Consider the following 18,774-nt stretch of genomic DNA (forward strand, 5'->3'; position numbering starts at 1 on the left):
TAAGCAGCCAGTATTCGAAGTACGTACCATGTTCTCGCTGTCAATGATAATCCACAGGTTTGATGGAATTGCCTGTCATCTTCCCATCCACCCAGCGACGATCCCGAGCGACGGAGCCAGCCAATTTTGTAATAAACCATTTATTTATACATTCTTGAGAACAGTTCAGTTTTCCTACAAACGTCATAAGAATAATTTTCAGTATTTTTTCGCCATTTTCAGTGTCACTATAAATATGTTTGCATAACAGAGTTTTACGTTCGTCACATCACTGATCCTTCCCTTTCTGTGTTGTGCCACACAGGTAATGCCAAAAGGTTTCAATAATAATGTTGTTTGAGCAAAAAAATAGTTTCAAATCCTACGACGGGCGCCCGGCGGTTGGTTTTTCTTTGCATCTTTCGTAGGGCGCACCGACATGGTTGACGGATAGCACGTAAAACAGAACACAACGGTGGCAGCATATAGGCTCCACTAGACTACCGTGCCTGCGCTCTAAATGATGGTGGGTCACTCTCGTGGCGGGGAAGAATCGGTACCTCGGATCCTGTTCCGGAACCGGTTCCTTGTAGGTTTATTTCGGTATTTCCAGCACTCCGATTGCTTCGTCATCGTAACAGTGTTTAAGCTTCCGCTCTGGTTTCGTTATGTTTGCAACCTAGAAACAACTCCAACATGAAAATTCAAATCTGTCAGTCGATGTGTTCGTGTTCGTTAACCCATTATGGCGGTGATTGACTGTTTTCTTTTTCCTGTAATATCCTGCCCGGTTCATACACCGCATTGTTGTTGTCATTTCAAAAATGGACCATTAATAAAGTATCTTCTTCAGAGCCATTACATTCTGCGTCTCCTTGCGACGCTGCAACAGATGATAGTTTAAGCGTTGTTGTCGATTGTTTTTAATTTTCTGCGAGCGAGTTTGAGTTACACCACTTCTTATGAAAGGCTCAAGTCATGGTACTCAAGTAAAGAAATTGCTTTTGACAAAAACAAAACAAAACAGTCTACAACCTAGAGCAGCTGCTGCTCTCACGTTTCGCACTAAGAATATTGTCTTTGTCGAGCAAGGAGTTGTTTGTTGGGTGGAGTTCCGCCCGCCCGGCGCTTCGAACACGTGAGGGTCGTTGTGTTCTCTCTCTCTCTCTCTCTCTCTCTCTCTCTCTCTCTCTCTCTCTCTTCGTTTTGTTGCATTGCATTGATACGTGTTGGTGAGGCTACGTTATGCACGATCGCGACACCGAGCCGATTCCCATTCTATTGAGCTTTTCTCAGTGCGCCACGTGCCCTCCAGGCTTTGATCAGGTTCCAGGCAAAGAACAGCGAAAAAAAGTGCACCTGGAAGGCCAAGAGCACGAACCCGTACCACAGCAGCCCGTACGGATAGCCCTGCGAGTCGAAACGAAATGAGTTTGGCGGTGAGTTAGTGAGTGTGCGGTGTGCCGAAAACAGGAAACAATAGTAATGCCCCAAACAGTGCACCAAACAGCGGATGGATTGTTAGTTGGGGAACAGGGATGGGAAGACGCACACGAAAAAGAAGGGCAAGCACACGCGCGGACATCCACCAGTGGACGGTGAGAAATGGTAAAAGAAAGGAAGAGAAGGGAGTTTAGTTGACATTTGCTCCAACGGGCGGTAAATCGTGCCAATCGGTACTAACAATTACCTGCCAGACGAGAATATCGGTATCGTCGAGGTCGGTACCTTGCTCCAAGCTAATGTACTCCAGCACGTCGTTCATGTAGTAGAAGATGCAGTACAGGAGCGGCACGAAGGCAATCGTGCTGATACCAACCATGTACTTTTTCATATCATTGATACGATTACCGCGGGCGGCGGCAAGCCCGACGAATGACAGGAACACGGAGAGACACCAGAAGTACTCCCACCAGAGGGGCTGCGGTATCTGCAGCTCTTCGATTTCCAGTATAAATATGTCCAGCCGATCGAGGATGTCTGCCGACAGTTTGACTAGCATCACGAAAAACAGCAGATAGTGGAAGAAAATGCAGTACTTTAACCGGGCTTTGTTCAGTGCGCTGTGAAGGACAAAAACAACATTGATTGATCCTAACACTACTACAAGGGCTTTTGTTTTAACAATCTTAACAGAGTTTCAGTTTCACAGTTTGTTGGTGGTTGGATTTCTTGGTTGTCCTCCAACCCCTTTCCATTATCCTGAAGGCACAGCGTTCTGCCCGGTTTTTCGCGCCCAGCTGGGATGATCGCCCCAAATGACGTTACAGAATCAAAACAAACCTTGCGGCAACGCACACCACGACAGGTTCGTGTTACAGCACAGCATACTTTTCACGCAGCTTACGCGCGGATTTCCTTCGTTCAAACGCAGCACACATTGGCCACCGCTGTGTGTGGAGTGTGCTGCACACACAACTATGTGGTCATTTTTTGGCAGGGTTTGCAGGAAGCTCCGATTGGTCCTGCTGGTAGAAGATTTTTCACACCAGCACTAGGACATGTGTTCCTCACAAACCCATGGTCTGGCAGTTATGAGGAATCGGAAAATCGAACCCACAAACGTGAACTCGATGGTGTTATTCTGCAGTTCGCTTCCTACCCGCGGCGCGCAATCGAACCCGTTCCATGGCCCGCACTTGATTATACGGCTATTTTTAACAATGAAGCAAAATCTGTCACTGTGGGTTGTGGTGGTAGAAAATACTCGGCGGATGCTTCGAGCATCTCTAGCGCACCCCAGGATTGCTGTGATCGGGTAGCCAGGCCCGCGAGAGGGACGGGTGGCCCCGCAGATTAATGGGTTCACGCATTTTCTGCACTTTTCCGGCGACTCAGTTTTTGGGAATGTGTACACCCTGATCACCATATGCGCGGGGGAATGTATTTAGCACCTGATTTGGTAGTGTGCGGCCACGCGTTGCCTGTGCTCGAAGTCGGCACCGTCCGTGCCGAGGACCATCGGTCCGCCCCGGGAAGCCATCGTGTGGTCGCTGCTGAATCCGAGTTGTTACCGGTGGAGTTTGTGCGACGGTTTTAAGCACTCGCCGCGAACGGTGCTGGTTCGTTGTTCCGCCGATCGGCAGTGGCTCCTGAAACGGACCGGATTGTAGCGCCAGCGACACACAGAAGAACCTTTTCACTACCGTGTTCCGCGTTTCACGGGCACCGTGTGTTCACAACATCACCTACACGCACGCACTAGTGGAACACGTATCCAACCAACGAATCAGCGCCGCAGCCCCGACTGACAGGACGTTGACAGCTCGACGACCGCTACTGCGGGGACAGACGATGCGTAACATAATGTTTTTGGCATCACAGATTAATGCCAAACTGCTGCGCTTCTGTCAAAACGTGTATGGTTCGGCCGAGGCGTAAACCCGAGCGTAAATACTTTTTGCATACGCTTTGCTTACAAACAGAGGATAATTTTTGTTCTTTTTTCGCTTTCGGGCGATCGGCTTCCCGTTGCAAAACTGCACCAGCTGAATTAGGCCCAAATTGATTGAACACTTTCCGAATGTTGGCGGTTCAACAAAATAAACTGACAAAATCAAGTACTCTGAAAACTGATTATTGTTCGATTATTTACTTCTTTATTCAGTAACTGGGATAATTTATAAATGAATTGTGCTGCCGCCGTCGCTATGGATCGCTCGCCATTCTCTCGTCGCAAACAATTCCTCGGTCTGACCTTCATACGTCTAGTAATGCCAGGGCTAGGGCCTCTAATACCCCTCCTCGGCCTGATTGCTTTAGTGATCGTATCTATGCAAACCTGAAGCAATTAACGATTAACGATCACTTCAAACACGCAGCAAGGGACGCGGCGCCTAACAGTATGCAACATTCAAGCACCACACCCGAATTGCCTGTTTTGAATTAATATTGAGTGACTTCTGAGCTACCCGTCAAATGCTCGTGAGTTCCTGTGTTATGGCGAAATTAGACCGAGCTGTCAAAAGGTTCGCTAGAAAAGTAAACAAACCAAAAGCGGACGAATTCACAAAATCTCTGCACAGAAATAGCTTGAAATGAAAGCTTCAGCATTTTCCAAGAAGAAGAATGGCGTTGAGTAAGTTGGTGTTAGATGCGTATTAAAAGGTATAACTGCACATTATTTTCCAGAACTGCCAAAATATGCCTTTGGTGCCTGTCCACGTGTGATGCTTTGGAGCCCCTAGCGAACGACGAATCCGGAAAATATAAGCTTCAAAAACTCTTCGATTGTACCGGTTTTCAGGTAGGGCGATTGTTGAAACAGACATCTTAGCCTGTTCCACAAGAAAGACTGTTTTATGAGGGTTATACTTTTGTAGGCTGATTTATTACCTGTAAGTCCGTCGTTTTTGTGCTCGGGGTGCGAATCGCGCTTGGATAAGATGTATACGTTTCGCTGGCGATGTAACAAAAACATTGCATTGGCCAATGGTTTTATCGCAGAGCAAAACACAGTGAAGAACGAACCAAAAATCGCTAAAGACGTGTTTACCGCACCGGATGCAGCGAACGATATGTGTTTGATTCAGAAGAGTTGTGGTGCTGATGGGACACATGAATACTGTGGCTACCAACCTGATGATTTATTCGAGGCAGAGGAAAATCCAATTGCAATCAAAACGGAGATTGAAAATGTTGATGAAAAGGATAACAGCCAAACGAATGCTGTAGAATTGATTAGCCAGGATCGAGGAGATCCACCGGTGACAACCAACATGTGTGTTGATGAAGCAGCATCAGACTCGATGCAAAACGGAATTTCTGCCATCGGAAAAAAACACAAAGCAGGCCGGAAACGTAAAAACGATCAAGAGAAAACACTACCTCGGTTGCGCTCGTATAAACACCGCAGTCATGAACAAGGCAATCGCAGTCAACAAAAGCACCATTGCCCTCATTGTTCGGCATCTTATGTTCATTCAAGCAAGCTGAAGATTCACATCCGGACACACACGGACGAAATGCCTTATGCGTGTAAAATCTGTGATAAAGCGTTCAGATCATCCAAACTTCTGCGGAGGCATTGCGTGCGTCACTGCAAGGATCATAAGTGCCCGCATTGTCCTTCCAAATTTGCTCTTTCTTCAGAGTTAAAGGTTCACATACGCACTCATACTCATGGTAATCCTTTTGTGTGTAAAATATGTGACAAACGGTTCAGTTTTGTAAACAATCTGTTACGCCATGAGAAAATCCACAACAAGGACGAACACCATCAGTGCCCGCATTGTTCGTCCAAGTTTCCTCGGTTATCCCACTTAAACGATCACATTCGCATTCATACCGGTGAAAAGCCGTTTCTGTGTGAAATCTGTGATAAAGCGTTCTATTCATCGGCCAAATTGGCGCAACATTTGAAAAGTCACAACAAGGGCCAACATCATCGGTGTCCGCACTGCTCTTCAACGTTTGCTCTTTTGTCAGCGTTAACGGATCACATCCGCATTCATACCGGTGAAAAGCCTTATGTGTGCAAAGTATGTGACGAAACGTTCAGTTTATCAAGCAATCTGGCTCGACATAAGAGAATCCACAACAACGGCAAGTACCACAAGTGTCCGCATTGTTCTGCCAAGTTTACACTGTTACCCACTTTCAAAAATCATCTTCGCCTTCATACCGGTGAAAAGCCGTTTGTGTGCAAAATCTGTAAGCAAGGGTTCCATTCATCGTCCTCACTATCATCTCATACGAAAACTCACGACAAGGACTAACGTCATCAGTCCGCCCGCATGGTCCCTTCAAGTTTCCACGGTTATCCCACCTAAAAGAATACATTCGCATTCATACCGGTGAAGAGCCGTTTATGTGTAAAATCTGTAAGAAAGTGTTCCATAAATCGTCCGCAATATCCTTCCCTTCGAAAACTCACAAAAAGAATCAATAGCATATGTTTGAATAAGTACAATAGAAGATAATTGTTGCTCACTAAACATTGTCTTTGATGGAACATAGAAAACGGGAGATAACGAATACATCGTTGGGACAAGAGAAACCCGAATTTTGCCGCAAAGTTTAATGTTGTACGTTTACGTTTACGTTTTACCTCATATTTACGTGCAAATAAAGATCTGACTCATCAAACGAACACATCTGCTACTTCAATAATCGCTATTGTGGATGCGATTCAATTGCTGGCTGGCACGACCGTTCAGTACAACGAAAGACTCTATGGCAGGACGAATCGACACTTTTACTGCTCGGCATGGTATTTCAATATTCTACTTTCGGCCGGAACACCTCCACTTTCAAAGGGAAACATTTCTCATCCGGCACCGTCTGGCCCACTTGAATCGAAACATCACCCTGAGGGCACGCAGACAGGGCCACGAGTAAGTTCATATCCGCGATGAACTCGATAAAGTCGCCCTTCCGGGCTGGGCTTGGTTTGCAAAAGTATTGCTGTGTATCCTGAAAGGGAAGAAGTCAAACGCAGTTAGCACAGCTGCCACGGAGCATTCAACCCGTCGAGCGCTAACCCTCGTGAAACCGGTGCACATGAAGATGTTCCAGGTGTCGTGCACGTCCTGTTCCGTCAATCCGTGGCCCTTGACTGCCTCTGTGAGGTATGTGTGACAACTATCGTGCCGATCCTCACCGGTAATCAGCTTGTAGATATAGTCGTCGCATCGTGTCCCCACCACATCGTGGAGGGATCCTCCGTCCCGGTCGATCCCGTAATCGCTGAGCGAGTCCCTCACGAACGTGGCCATGGGCCGAAGGTGCGGAAAGCTACTCCAAAGCCGATCGTACGGCTTCAGATGGGTCGAGTGTATCTGACGTGTTTTGCCCGAGTAGAATCGCTCCGAGCGGGGATTTTCCAAGTTCCACAGATTCAGATCACCGACTTGGGAGCCTTCCGGGAGCGACACGCGACACAGATCATGCTCCTGGAGTGTCCACACTTTGGCTGATTTTTTCGGTACAGTCAGCTCCAGCACTCGCAAACCTGCCAACGCACTCGTCCTTCGCGATTCACTCTCTTCCACGGATACCGCAGCGGCCGCGGGTTTATCGTAGCAAATGGTTGGTGGAAAGTAATCGAACGTTCGCTTCATCGCTGCTCGAAGTGGTCTCACCGGCCGTGGAACCGGACTGACCGTTCGTTTGAAACACTAGCCTGTTAATGACCCGGGACCGGAACCTGATTGCGGGAAAAGCGATAAGAGGCTGACCGAATCAGGTTTGTGGTACAGCGGCCAGCTTTGATGTGTTTGGTCTCTCTCAAAATAGGCACACCGATTGATGGCTTCAGCTCTATCATCGATTCAGCCCTCAAATGGCGGATGTTTTGTGCGCACATTCATAACGACAAAGCACCTACAAAGCGGACGTAAGAAATAAGCGCGATCCGAAGGGATCCGTTTATTTTCGTAACAATTGGCGGCAAACGGCGCTCACGTGCCGATGGCCGCAGCGGCGGATGAAACTGAACGATCATGTCGGACCAAGATGATGAATTATGCAATCCATTTTCTGCTCCTCTCGCCGGGGAGGGACTCACGATTGGCAACTTCCGATTTGCAAATCAACGCCTCGCGCTGCACGCGGGGTCCACGGCAGGGGCACGACGACGACGACGAAGACACTATTTACGGGAGGCTCGTTTCGGGACAACACTTAGCATCTGAAATGGCGGAAATTACCCGGATGACCACGCGGATGATGGGGTTGTGAGTTTTCACGAACGCCATCAGACGTCCTTCCGTTGACTGAGTTCCCCGGGCCCGAGGAAGATGGTCACCTACTCTAAGCGGTGTAAATTGAACGATAATAAGCCATCATTAGAGCTACGCCATGCAAAGGTACGGTCCATCCGGAGGTAACCGGAGACGCAGAAAGCCTCCCGTACGGTCGCTCTAATGAAGGCTAATTTCAATCTGGCCTGTTGTCTGGCCGCACACCAACCAAGTCAAATGACCGGGCGCACCGTGGGCCGTTCCTTGATCGTCGCACCAATGGCGTTGCACCAATTTCGACACCTCGCTCGCGTTGCGTGTTAAACGCAAGCTCTCCGGATTTATTGAGGGGATTTGAGTTTTTGACTCATTCGCCGTCTATTTTTACTTTCTTCTTACAATGGCACATCAAAGCGGTTGATGGCGCGCAAATTTGAAAAGTTTGGTCCGTTGGAATCTGTAGCCTCGCAACGGTGCCATGCGATGGACTCGGTTATTACACCCCTGATAGGGAGCGCCAACTTCAACAGGCTCTCGCCCCGGAGGACCTTTAGAATGAGTGCTGTACGGTGCGTTTGCCTTCCTCCTGAAGGTTCCGGTTGTCGGTTTTCTGTCCATTCGGAGCACGCACCGGTGTGTGTTGCCACACTCGAGTTAGTTCCTATCTGTCCGTCCTGTTTGTGACCAACGTGTGCCCCTGTGGCCAATACTCAAAATAAACCACACAAAACGGTGGGTGTAGAAGCAGCCGAAAAAACCGTCTGGGAGCATAAATCTGTGGCCAATGGCCGTAGAACTCGGCTCTTAATCCTGCCGACCAGACGCCGGTTGCTGTGGAAAGCAAGAATCGGACTGGCTACCCTGGCTTTCGGGCGTGAAAATAGAATGTTGGGGAATATATTTCCATTCGTCGTAGATGTTGATCGAGAAAACGTTTGTTTGGCCAGTTTTATTTCAAGTTTTTGACGGCAAATTATCTTTCCGACATCTCTTCAAACTTGTTCTGCTTCTCTCTGGCCTTGGCACCAACGAGACAATGTTAATCTCTGTTGCTTTCTGTAACGATGTGATTTCATGTACGATTGATGGGTTCCTTTCTTTTCGTGATCTCGTCAACCTGAAAAGTATCCGTGCTCCAATCGTACGATCGTAATACTTTTCCGCTTGCCGCCCACAGAAGGCATGTTGGGTGCTACCCCATTATGTCACGATCCGTGGCTCCACGATCCCTCACGGCTCGTCTCGTTGGGGTCGTCGTCAGCCACTCCCGAAAGTGCAACCAAGCCACATCATTCGTCGTTATGCGTTCTTTAGAAACGGGGGGGGGGCCGCCCATTCTGAATGCCAAACGAAAAGGAAATTTTTTCCGACTGCACGCGACTGGGACGCTGAGCGGTATTTTTAGTTCATCCGATTCCCAGTGGCGACGGGGGGTGTGTTCCCTTCCCCCGGCACCCGGCCAAGCGGACTCTGTTCGCCGTTTTAAATTGTTGCTGGTTGATCGACTAGAGTTTATTTCGGTAAACTTTAGCTAAATATAAAAGAAAATACGAAATTTATTTAAATTAACGGAACGGTGTAACAATGTTGACAAAGAATTAGAAACGGAACATCTTATCGTCCGGCCCGGTTGGAGACCGACGATAGCCGCGGCCGAACAGTCCGCGGAAACTCCACGCGGTCCCCCCCTAAATTACCCGGTTGTTGACATTAAGTGTTGGAAAAACGAGAAAACACCAGGTGGCGGTGGCCGAGTCTCTCGCTCTGCCGCCGCCGCCGCCACCCGTGGTTCTGTGTCACGACGCATCCAGCGTGTTGCGTGTGCGTGTTGGTGTCACGACGCCACCACCCGGTTCGGTAATGTGCAGCAGTGTGTGCAGCGGCAGGGAGTGTTAGAATTAGAAGCGGGACAGACGCTGAACAGTAGAACAAAATAAAACACAAAAATACACGCAGCGCAACGGGCGCGAAAGAAACAGCAACGGTCGACGACGGGTGGACGGAAGGAAGCGACACTCTCTGACTGCAACCGACACGAGACGATGACGACGACGAAGGCGTTGGGGCCCTGCGTTGAATCCGAGAGCACCGCCTGCGGTCAGTTTGATTTGTGTAATCTGATCGGACGGATTCGAAGACGGAGAGCTCGAGCTCGCGATCAACGCGTCGGTCGGTCGGTTGCTTTCAGTTCCAATTTTCCCCGGTTTTCCCTCAGTTCGTTGCCCGTTTTCCTTTTCCGAATGTGAGTGAGTGAGTGAGTGAGACGTCATCTCCCCGTGTCCGTGATCGATTTGATTTATGCACCTGTGAACTGATCGCTTAATCGATCGACCGGGGAGAAGATCGGCATATTTTCTTCAAACATTAGTGGCAACCTTAGTGTGATTTATGGTGCCGTCGCTTCAAAGTCCGATGCGGAGGATCACCGATGCCGAATCGATCGCCGATCTCATCGGTGGCACTTCACTGAACTTCACCTTCGGCAGTGGTGACGGCGGACCGTTCGAGCGGTTTAATTTTAAAAACAATTCACAAACGCATCGGCACCATCGGCAGCCATTCGCCAGTTTGTATCGATTGTACCGTCCATTCGAGGAGGATACGCGAAACCAATAGGGAGCTACCGAGTGAGAACAATCGATGGGTGGCTGACGGGTTGTAATTGATTAATTCAATCAACTGTCAATCGAGTTTTGTCACCGGTATCGATCCGTTCCGAGCTCTCATTCACACCCCGCGCCATTGTGAGCGGCTGTAACGATCGTGCCGGAGCATTCTAGACACGTTCCTTTGAAACCACTTTGGCCTTGGACCGCGGAGTTTGGGGCGCAATATTGGCGTCGCTTACGGCGAACGCTTCGCATGGACCAAAATGCAATTCATTTGCTTCCCGTCCCCGTTTGGTGGGATCTTGTTCCACCAACGAAGGAAAAATCGAACGATCCGCACGACGTTTGAAGCGGTTCGGTAATGATTCTTCCCGGGCACCCCGGACCGTTGGTTTATTTTTGCGCGTTTCCGTTCCCAGACCGAGTCAGACCAGACCGCAGAAATCCCCAAAAAGGCCAGCGCCGGCAATTGGTTTGTTGACAACGGCTTAACACACCACGTTTGTTTGCTGCGCGGTAAACAAACCAGCCAGCATACCGTTACGATACCGTTTCGAGGTCTTTCGAGTTGGTTGTTGTTGCCGCGTTGTTGCGGCTGCGGCCCCTTTAATGATTCTAACGACCTGAGCGCCACTGATGATCACACTTGGCCGAAAACACTGCGTAGTTCGCAGGCGTTTCGCTCGAGCATCGGTAAACAGCCGTGTGGAGCGTGGATTATCGAGCAGCCGTGGGCCGCTTAATTTGCCGCCATACGGCGGGATGTGACGAAAAGGGCCCTGCTGCCAGCTTTCGGCTGTTCCGAGATGCACGAGCGCATAAATATTGACCCTTACGGCTTCTCTTCAAAAGATCGTTCCGAGGGCCTTGGGTAATGATCTCGGCCACCCAACGCCACCTACCCAAATGGGAGCAACTCACTCCGGGGGAAATCATAAAGTCAAATGAGAGGGAAAAGGCCCCGTGCAGTCGCTTTGTCACCCTGTTACAGCTCATTTCGAAGTTGGCCGAGCCGATAACGATCCATACGTGACCGGCTTCCTCTGGATGAGCTACGGGTATGTTGAAAAGGGGAACGTTCCAGCGCAAGTTGCCACTATCAAAAGTCGATACGCCAGCCGAGCGATATCGGTGTCGGACCGGGAGCATAGTTTGAAAACTCCAGCTCGACATCGGCCCGAAGGGGAATTACCGTTCCCGATAAACAAACGCCAGCAATAAATAGTAATTAAACTTAATTTACTTGTTTTCGGATGCACGACAGTGCCGCCGGACCGGGAGCACCGTGGCGGTTTGCCCGTGTGGCCGTCTAACGAGCGGTTATGCGACGTTGTCTACCCAACTCCCGGCCCGACCCGGGGCTGACCGTTTGGTATAATTTAACGGAGCGATATGTGTACCTTTCAACTCACCCCGAGTGGCCTCTGCCTTATGTCGCTGCGCGGTGCCGGCCACGTTGGTGCCTTCTTGGACTCGTTGAAGTTCTCCGTTGAGTAGCTTGTCTGGAGGTGCCACCAACGCAACATGCTGTTGCGCTGCTGCTGCTGCTGCTGGTGATGCTTCGATTTAATTAAAACTTATCGTCCTCGTGCTCCGATGGATTTTGTTCCGTGTCCGTGGAGCCGTGTTGGGCGGTGATGGGAAAATAATTGCCCAACCACTTTGCACTTGCACCGCTGGCGCGCAGTGCCGATGATTGGCCAAACGTGATGATTTTTCTTCATCAAATAATTGTTAGTAGCACCATTAGGGCTAAAGTTTGTCCGGTTGAGCCTGGGACACGAACCATGGCCCGCGGTAAGCAGTGGTCTTCAAAGGTATTCAATAGTATTTTATATAAATTTAGATTTTCTCCTAAATGGTCCGGAACGAACACGCTCACTTATCGACGTTGAAGTGCGCCCCTACATTCCCGTCAATCGTGTCGGGTTGTCGGGTGGCATGTCAGGAATCGCCATCCCTGTCACACTATCGTGATGACACAGGGCTGCAAAGCAAAAAGAGCATTCGAAAGCCAAATCACTCAACCTAGAAAAAAACATGTCGACATAAATATGTACAAACATTCCGCACGTTCTGGGCCCGATAAGCCCCAACAGCTGATGACTCCAGCTCCAGCGTGGCACGGCACGGCACATTCAACAGTTTGATGGGTACTTAGTAGATTACCGGCCACTGGATCGCTCACATCTCACTGTAAAATTGGTTTATTTTTTTTTACCGTTTAATGACGATCGCACAGATTACCAGGTACCAGACTGCCCGAAGTGTGGCATAATCAGAGGGCCCATGATGAAATGATTTAACGTTGCGCTTCGTTATCGCTTGATTCGTACTCACTCACCTATTCCGTGGAGTACTTTTGAAGTCGTACAGAGCGTACAAGTGGGCGAAAAATACCAATACGAGGTTGATGATTAATTATACTTTATTATTGTTTAGTGTTTTCCATTTGAATAGAGAATTGCGTGTTGGTTCCAAATTCGATTAGAGACTCGTGAGAAGTGATTGAAGTGTGAACTTTACGTGCCAAACAGCCAGACTAAAGGTGCGAAGTGACTAGGCAAAGTGTCCGGGTGTGTGCTTGTGTGTGCGTGTTGTGCGATAAAGAACGTCGTAGCCTTGGCCCGTTGCATCCCTGATCCACAGCAAGATGAGCTCGGCTCAGGATCGCAGAGCATCGTTCGCTCGACGTGCGGAGAGTTTAATGGAAAAGGTGAGTAAATTAGCGGGTAAACTAGGGGCCTCTAGGTTAGTAAATCAGCACCGATAACGGGCCGGCAGCCGGGCGGCTAAAAATCGCCACTGACGCCCAAATTTAAGAGCTCGAGCACGTGCTCGATTAGTGGCGGCCTTACCAGGTAAGAGTTTTGAGCGGTTTCTCCGTGCGAAGCAGAGCATCGGTGTATATTTACGAGACAACCTTTCAAACACTGCCAGGCCGGTGATATATTTCACCGTTCGATTCGCCCGCGCGCTCTAAGGATCTGGATCATGCAGGATCGACGGATCGACAAAGGGCGGTCGGCAAATTGGCGCTCTGTTAAGTGGTCCATCCGTTCGATCGCGGGGGACGTTGATTGATGGAGTCGTTAAATGGTACTGAAAATGTTTACCCGAAGGCCGTTCCGTTCCGCAAGGGAAAGCGGGGAAAACTTGGGAAAGAGCGCTTGGGTGCGACGTTTTGAAAAATTTCCCTAAATTTTCCCAGCAGCTTTAAGGTGCTCACCGAAGCACCGATGGCAATTGGATTGAATCGTGTGCCTCGTTTGCGTGGTCGAAGCAACCTCAGACGACGGAGCACGGAGCCGTTTGAAGCGTCTTCACTTCCGAACAGCCTACAAGAAAATGGCGAAGTCGCTTTAAATGGTGGAATGGTAAGAAGCAACCAACCGAACCGGCTTAAATTGTCATCAGCTTGACATGACACGGAGCAATCTTTAGCGGATTAGGTTTTTGGGGAGTGTAATTATTTTTGAGTTTGTAGAAATTTGACTACGATAGCGGTTGTGGTGCTGAACTGGCCTAATAGCTTACCAGTTGTGTTGGCTTTCGAGTCAGTCTGCGTCAAAACAGCGATAGAATAGAATGTTTTTCGGCCACCTTTAAGACATTCGGTGAGCACTTCTATCTACGGACGCTCTGTAAACAGTTCCATCACCGGCAATCACAGCAGGCTGCTATACCAAAATTGCCTTCATTCAGCGCCATTGTCAATGTCAACCATTTCAATGTCACTGCTATCGCGATGCCGCCGAAAACGAAATGGTCACATGGTTATCGCGGACGCGGGTTCCTAGATCTGCGAAACTTTCTTTTCAAAACTCCGCACGCCCAAAGTTTTTGCGAAGGAGCGAAAGCAATTTTCAGTTAATAAAAACGATAGCCATCAATTGTGGGCTACAGAAGAGCTTTTTGGCCCCTCGCTTGAAGCTTATGGATGAACACAGTGTCGGATTGTGTCGGAATTCTCTCGCCGGAAAACGAAATGTACACCAAGCAATCCACCATAATTCCGGGCGTATGACTATGGCGTGCCCAAGAATTGCCGATCTACAAAATTGAGTGACGGTGGTTATGTATCCTCTGAGGCCTCTGAACGCACCGAGGAATTAATCATTGTCATTGGAGTGCTGGTGGTGTCCGTTACGACGTTACGGTGTCCTTGGTGCGTGAGCAAAGAAACAGGTGTTGGCGATGCCGTGTGAGTAATGGGATCTAGTGTCGGTTCGGCGTCGTCTCGGTTCTCGGCGGCAGGATAAATATGTTTTTCTAATTTGAAACAATGTTGCCGAGCGGGCCATTCTGATGGGCCATTTTGTTTCGTGGGATAAACAATTTCGATGCAGTTTCGTTTTCCGAGCCACAGACATTCGTTAAGAATTATGATAATTATTGATTATTGGAATTTGTACTTTTGCTAGTTTCCAATCATGCTTTCTTCGTATAGATATGAGAACCGATTAGACTTACAAACGGATAGAGTCAGCCATTTCACCACATCATTTTTAAATTACACCTATGACTATACCGTTCGTTATCTACTTGTTCTGATATTGTGAAATCGGTTTCCCATGTAACGCTAACGAATTCAAAATGACCCTGATTTCGACAGTCTTAAGCCATAGCTCGGTTATCAGTGCCAGTGGACCGTTTCAAGAAGAGGTTAAAACTGGTGCTTCGTCCCTGGGGGACCCCGGTTGTCGATTTGAAGTGATAAAACACCCGATATCGAGGCTGATGGATTCCGGAGCGTTTCCGATAAGCGCACCGGGCAAACTAATTACTCGCAATTACGGACCACCACCAAACCGGCCATCATCCATCCAAATTGATCCAATTTCATACTGGGCCGCGACCGAGCGGGCTAGAAACTGCGCGAAGTTGCATCCGATGCGGCAAATCGATCATTTCACGACCCTCTGCGAAAGAGCTGCGCCGGTTAAACGATGCACTAAATTACGGTGCGATCGGGCCCCGAGCCTTGCCTTGGGTGGCGGCCAGAGACGTCCCGATCTCTGTAATTGCCACTCCGACGTACGGTGGGGATGGTGGGTGGCCGGTGGTGGGCCGATGGGTGACCGTTAATTGAAAAGGCAAACGGCGAACAATTGCTCGGCCGTGGCCACGAGCATGTCGAGCCCTCGAAATGGGTGTGCTACCGCCGCGCGCTGACCGCACCTAACCTCAATTGGACGCATCGCGACCGCGCACAAAACACGCATCCGGAGACGAACGATAACGACATTTACGCGGCACGTGGGATAATAAGTAGTGAGGCAGAATTTTAGCGATTTCTTGCGGCTCTTGTTGTTGATGCGGCTTACGGATGTTAGTATCTGTGTGGTTTTAAACTAGTATTTGTGCTTCTTATTGGCCCACCTCTTATAAAACCCATCTTCCCAACTCCAGGCCGAAGCAAGAGCTCTATCCTCAATCACTCGGGTCTGACCGCATGTTTGCATTAAAAAAAAAAACAAATAAACAAGGAGTTTATTACGAACAGTCCCTGTCCCTGTCTGGCTCTCGGTCGCGCGTGTGTAGGCGCGCCCGTCAGGGTCGTGCTCTGTTGCGTTTGCGTATCGGTCGCGCACTGCGCATCAGCTGCGACGTGCCTCCAAGGCGCGTATATGGCGGCCAGATCGCCGTGCCCGGCTTGATGGGTTAATTATTTTTAGCGGCCGGGCGAATTGCCCCCCCCGAGAGGGAGGGGGGGCACGAAGGAGACGAGACCCGGTGGCGGCGGCCCGGCTGGCGGGGTTTTATTTATCTTTTCCCGGCTCCGAGCGCGCTGCCTCCGTTACAAGCCTGAAGCTTAACTGTCACAATTCATTCGCTCGCTCCCTTCCCGACGGTGGCCACCGACGGGATTAATGTTGCAAATTTTTGATGAAAATGTTTGGGGCCATGCTTGAGTGTGTGTTGGGTTTGCGGTAGAAAAGGGAGGGGTTGGCCGGCGTCGTCGTTGTTGTCGTTTGCCAGTGCCGTTGATCGTTGATGACGAATGCGCCGGGATGGATCGAGAAGAAGCGGATCGCGATGGGTTCGCGGTCGGCTCGAAACTCGTTCGATTCGAAAACATTGAAATTTACTGTTGTTGTGGTTGTTGTTGTTGCTGCTGCTGTGGTCGTGGTTCGTTGGGATTAAATTTAGAAAAAGGTTCTGCTCCTTCGAGAGGCCGATTGTGTCGAAGCGGAGACGGTGGGCGATGACACCTTCCTTTACGTACGAAGCGAGAATCAGCTTTGCGGATTTGTTGCTAGCATCAAGCGTATTAAGCTATTGTTGTTGTTTTGTAAAAACGAAACCGAATTCGGTCGGCCGAAAATAAGTTTATGAACAATTCTTTGATGGATACGGCCAAAAATGCAAAGTTTGTTTGTTACATTAAAATAAACCCATTTAATTAATTATATAAAATATTGTAAAATAAATTAAACCGTAAATGGTAAATAAGTGCAGCCAAAATTAGTGCTTGCTTATTTCAACACTTTCAAAAGGATTGTCGACATTAAACGCCACCAACATTTGGTGGCCATATAAACTTTAAAGTGGATGATAAATTCTGCGAGTCCTTTAGCAGTATGTCCAACAAAAGGTTAGACATACTGCTAGAGCATCTACACCACCCATTTGGCTTACCAAAACCGACCTCTGTCCGCCTGTTGATGTGGCCATTTTTCATTCACACACAAACCTGTGTCCGGAAACACTGGAAAGGACACCCACTTGGAGATGAAAAGCGAAAAGCTCCGCATCGTACGGAGGAGGACACACACAACAAATTACCCAAAACACCACGGAACGAGACAGGGCCGGGGAGGGCCGAGTGGCTCACTCATGTTACAGGTTTGCATAGTTTAGGGTATGTGTCGCCGTGCTTAGCCCTGTCTTGTTTAGCGGCAGTGGCCACTTACGGCTGTTCAAAGGGCGCGGTACTCTGTTGCTGTGCTTCAAACACACGGGCTCTGACGTCACAGGACAGAAGCAGCAATGCTGACGCACGGTCTCCGTCTACCAGCCGGCTTGGCCCGTTCGCCCGTACTCGTCCTTCTCTCACCTGGGCCGGCTGGGTGTCGTGGTGCCATAACTTGCGCCACCTTTCACTCCGAGTATCGCCATCGACCAGCCCGGGTTTAATACATGAATTGTTAACACCATTCGGAAACATCCAGCGGCACCGGCAAGCAGGCACCCGGGTTTGACCCGGTCGCTCCCGGGGCCCCGTGAAACCTCGATACGAGCGGCAATCCCGGTGCGGCCACGTTCGGGTGTCACCTTAGGAGCTGCGTTCATAATTCATGAGATTAGAAATAAGTCAGCCAGGCCAGATGGGAGGGACGGCTGGAGCTGCAGCCTTGATAATGGAACAACGGCTAAGCTGCCTGTGTTAGTGTGGCGACCGAAAGTACTCCATTCTTGCTACAGACCTCTTGCCTTGCTCGGGGTGGAAAAGAATACTCAACTCTGCTGGAACACTTGGATCCGTTACGAAGGGACCCCAGGGGGGGGGGGGGGGGGGAAGTCCTCGAGCAGCCTCGGTCGGTTGTTCGGTCGGGGCCCCAAAAGAAGCTCCTGCAGCCCGTAAAGTGCATTCAGGGGCTCTTGAGACGCTACGCTCGCGGAGCGAGGCCGTGTAAGGTGAGTGCGGCTGGATAATTTGATACCTCTGATCCGTGTTTCCGAACTAACAATCCTACGACGGGTAGGACCGTCGTCCCAGGCGAGGCTATGAAACAGACACCAATAGCTAACGAAGTGCCGAGTTGCGAGTTCTTGTCTCGCTTTTGTTGCGAGCACAAATGAAGTTTCGGAGAATGGTTCCATTTCGAAACAATTGACGTGGCCGTTTGAGTCAAACAAACCCTGTGGCAGTCCTCTTCACGGCAGCTCATCTGACCTGGCGAGCGTATTCAACTCCAGCCGCCAACGCCATCCTTCAATGCCGCGGGGTAATGAGTTACGAGCGTCAATCAGGCTTTTCTTGTTCTTCTTGAGCCGCACGAAAGGCCAGATGCTGAGTCTGAATGAATCTTCCTTCTTTTACCATTCGAAGGAACTCTCCCTCGGACGGGGAACTAGCTTGAGGATTGGCAGGCTTTCAATATGGAATATTTTATGGCCCCATTTATCCTTGGCATTCTAGCTAAACAATAGTGAAGGTTCGACCAGGCATATCATTCAAAATACACGTTAAATGCCTGCTCTCGATAAGCCCCCAGGATCCGTGTTTCGTTGTCCTATCCACTCCGCTTATCGGAAGTGTGCACTGTTTGCTACTTCCCTTTGGTTCTTCCCGTTATCTCTCCGGCCAACAATATCCTGTATCCCGTGTCGGCCGGTGTGGTGCATAGAAAAAGGCGGTTGCATTTGCATTCGGTTGACAGGAAGACACTTCCGCTTCGCGCGGACTCCTTCTGCCATTCCGGCCAACCGCTACCGAATGGCGTCGTCAGAAGCGTAGCCACCCGCAGTGGGTGGCCCCGGGGGGGGGGGGGGGGGGG

The 18,774-nt window shown here is 49.6% G+C and overlaps 4 protein-coding genes across 5 annotated transcripts in view; 2 read left to right on the forward strand and 2 right to left on the reverse strand.

Annotated features, from left to right (window-relative positions):
- Positions 1-135: 135 nt before the first annotated feature.
- On the reverse strand, positions 136-3,217 carry LOC131208691 (protein jagunal). 2 transcript variants are annotated; one of them, XM_058201511.1, is made up of 4 exons: positions 3,126-3,217; positions 2,874-3,071; positions 1,670-2,042; positions 136-1,389 (listed from the first exon to the last, which is right to left on the reverse strand). In XM_058201511.1, the coding sequence occupies exons 2-4, from the start codon at positions 2,960-2,962 to the stop codon at positions 1,258-1,260; spliced, it is 594 nt and encodes a 197-aa protein (XP_058057494.1). In that variant the 5' UTR covers positions 2,963-3,071; positions 3,126-3,217; the 3' UTR covers positions 136-1,257. The 2 variants fall into 2 exon arrangements, with proteins under 2 accessions (XP_058057494.1, XP_058057493.1); XM_058201510.1 differs by having other exon boundaries at positions 1,664-2,042.
- Positions 3,218-3,960: 743 nt separating this feature from the next.
- Positions 3,961-6,047, forward strand: LOC131208603 (zinc finger protein 271-like). Its single transcript, XM_058201400.1, has 3 exons — positions 3,961-4,057; positions 4,111-4,225; positions 4,302-6,047. Exons 1-3 carry the CDS (start codon positions 4,017-4,019, stop codon positions 5,694-5,696), a joined length of 1,551 nt encoding a protein of 516 aa, XP_058057383.1. The 5' UTR covers positions 3,961-4,016; the 3' UTR covers positions 5,697-6,047.
- LOC131208604 (uncharacterized) lies at positions 5,923-7,056 on the reverse strand. The gene is made up of 2 exons (XM_058201402.1): positions 6,462-7,056; positions 5,923-6,393 (listed from the first exon to the last, which is right to left on the reverse strand). Exons 1-2 carry the CDS (start codon positions 7,038-7,040, stop codon positions 6,196-6,198), a joined length of 777 nt encoding a protein of 258 aa, XP_058057385.1. The 5' UTR covers positions 7,041-7,056; the 3' UTR covers positions 5,923-6,195.
- Positions 7,057-9,788: 2,732 nt separating this feature from the next.
- The window catches only part of LOC131211192 (uncharacterized protein ZK1073.1), a 28,243-nt gene continuing 19,257 nt past the window's right edge, over positions 9,789-18,774 (forward strand). The window contains exons 1-2 of the mRNA XM_058204572.1: positions 9,789-9,834; positions 12,713-12,986. Coding sequence (XP_058060555.1) covers positions 12,924-12,986 — 63 coding nt within the window. The 5' untranslated portion in view covers positions 9,789-9,834; positions 12,713-12,923. The remainder of the gene's footprint in view (positions 9,835-12,712; positions 12,987-18,774) is intronic.

This window comes from Anopheles bellator, chromosome 2 (assembly GCF_943735745.2).
Source record: "Anopheles bellator chromosome 2, idAnoBellAS_SP24_06.2, whole genome shotgun sequence".
Classification (NCBI taxonomy): Eukaryota; Metazoa; Arthropoda; class Insecta; order Diptera; family Culicidae; genus Anopheles; species Anopheles bellator.

Bases quoted from the DNA above. Each gene is read 5' to 3' on its own strand.
- LOC131208603 (XM_058201400.1), top strand. From the start codon at position 4,017: ATGAAAGCTTCAGCATTTTCCAAGAAGAAGAATGGCGTTGA. The intron at 4,058-4,110 runs GTAAGTTGGTGT...ATTATTTTCCAG, and splicing joins AAGAAGAAGAATGGCGTTGA to AACTGCCAAAATATGCCTTT. The intron at 4,226-4,301 runs GTAGGGCGATTG...ATACTTTTGTAG, and splicing joins TCGATTGTACCGGTTTTCAG to GCTGATTTATTACCTGTAAG.
- LOC131208604 (XM_058201402.1), bottom strand. From the start codon at position 7,040: ATGAAGCGAACGTTCGATTACTTTCCACCAACCATTTGCTACGATAAA. The intron at 6,394-6,461 runs GTTAGCGCTCGA...CTTCCCTTTCAG, and splicing joins TGTGCACCGGTTTCACGAGG to GATACACAGCAATACTTTTG.
- LOC131208691 (XM_058201510.1), bottom strand. From the start codon at position 2,962: ATGGCTTCCCGGGGCGGACCGATGGTCCTCGGCACGGACGGTGCCGAC. The intron at 2,043-2,873 runs GTGCTAAATACA...TGTCCTTCACAG, and splicing joins GCCGCACACTACCAAATCAG to CGCACTGAACAAAGCCCGGT. The intron at 1,390-1,663 runs GTTAGTACCGAT...TTCGACTCGCAG, and splicing joins TTCTCGTCTGGCAGGTAATT to GGCTATCCGTACGGGCTGCT.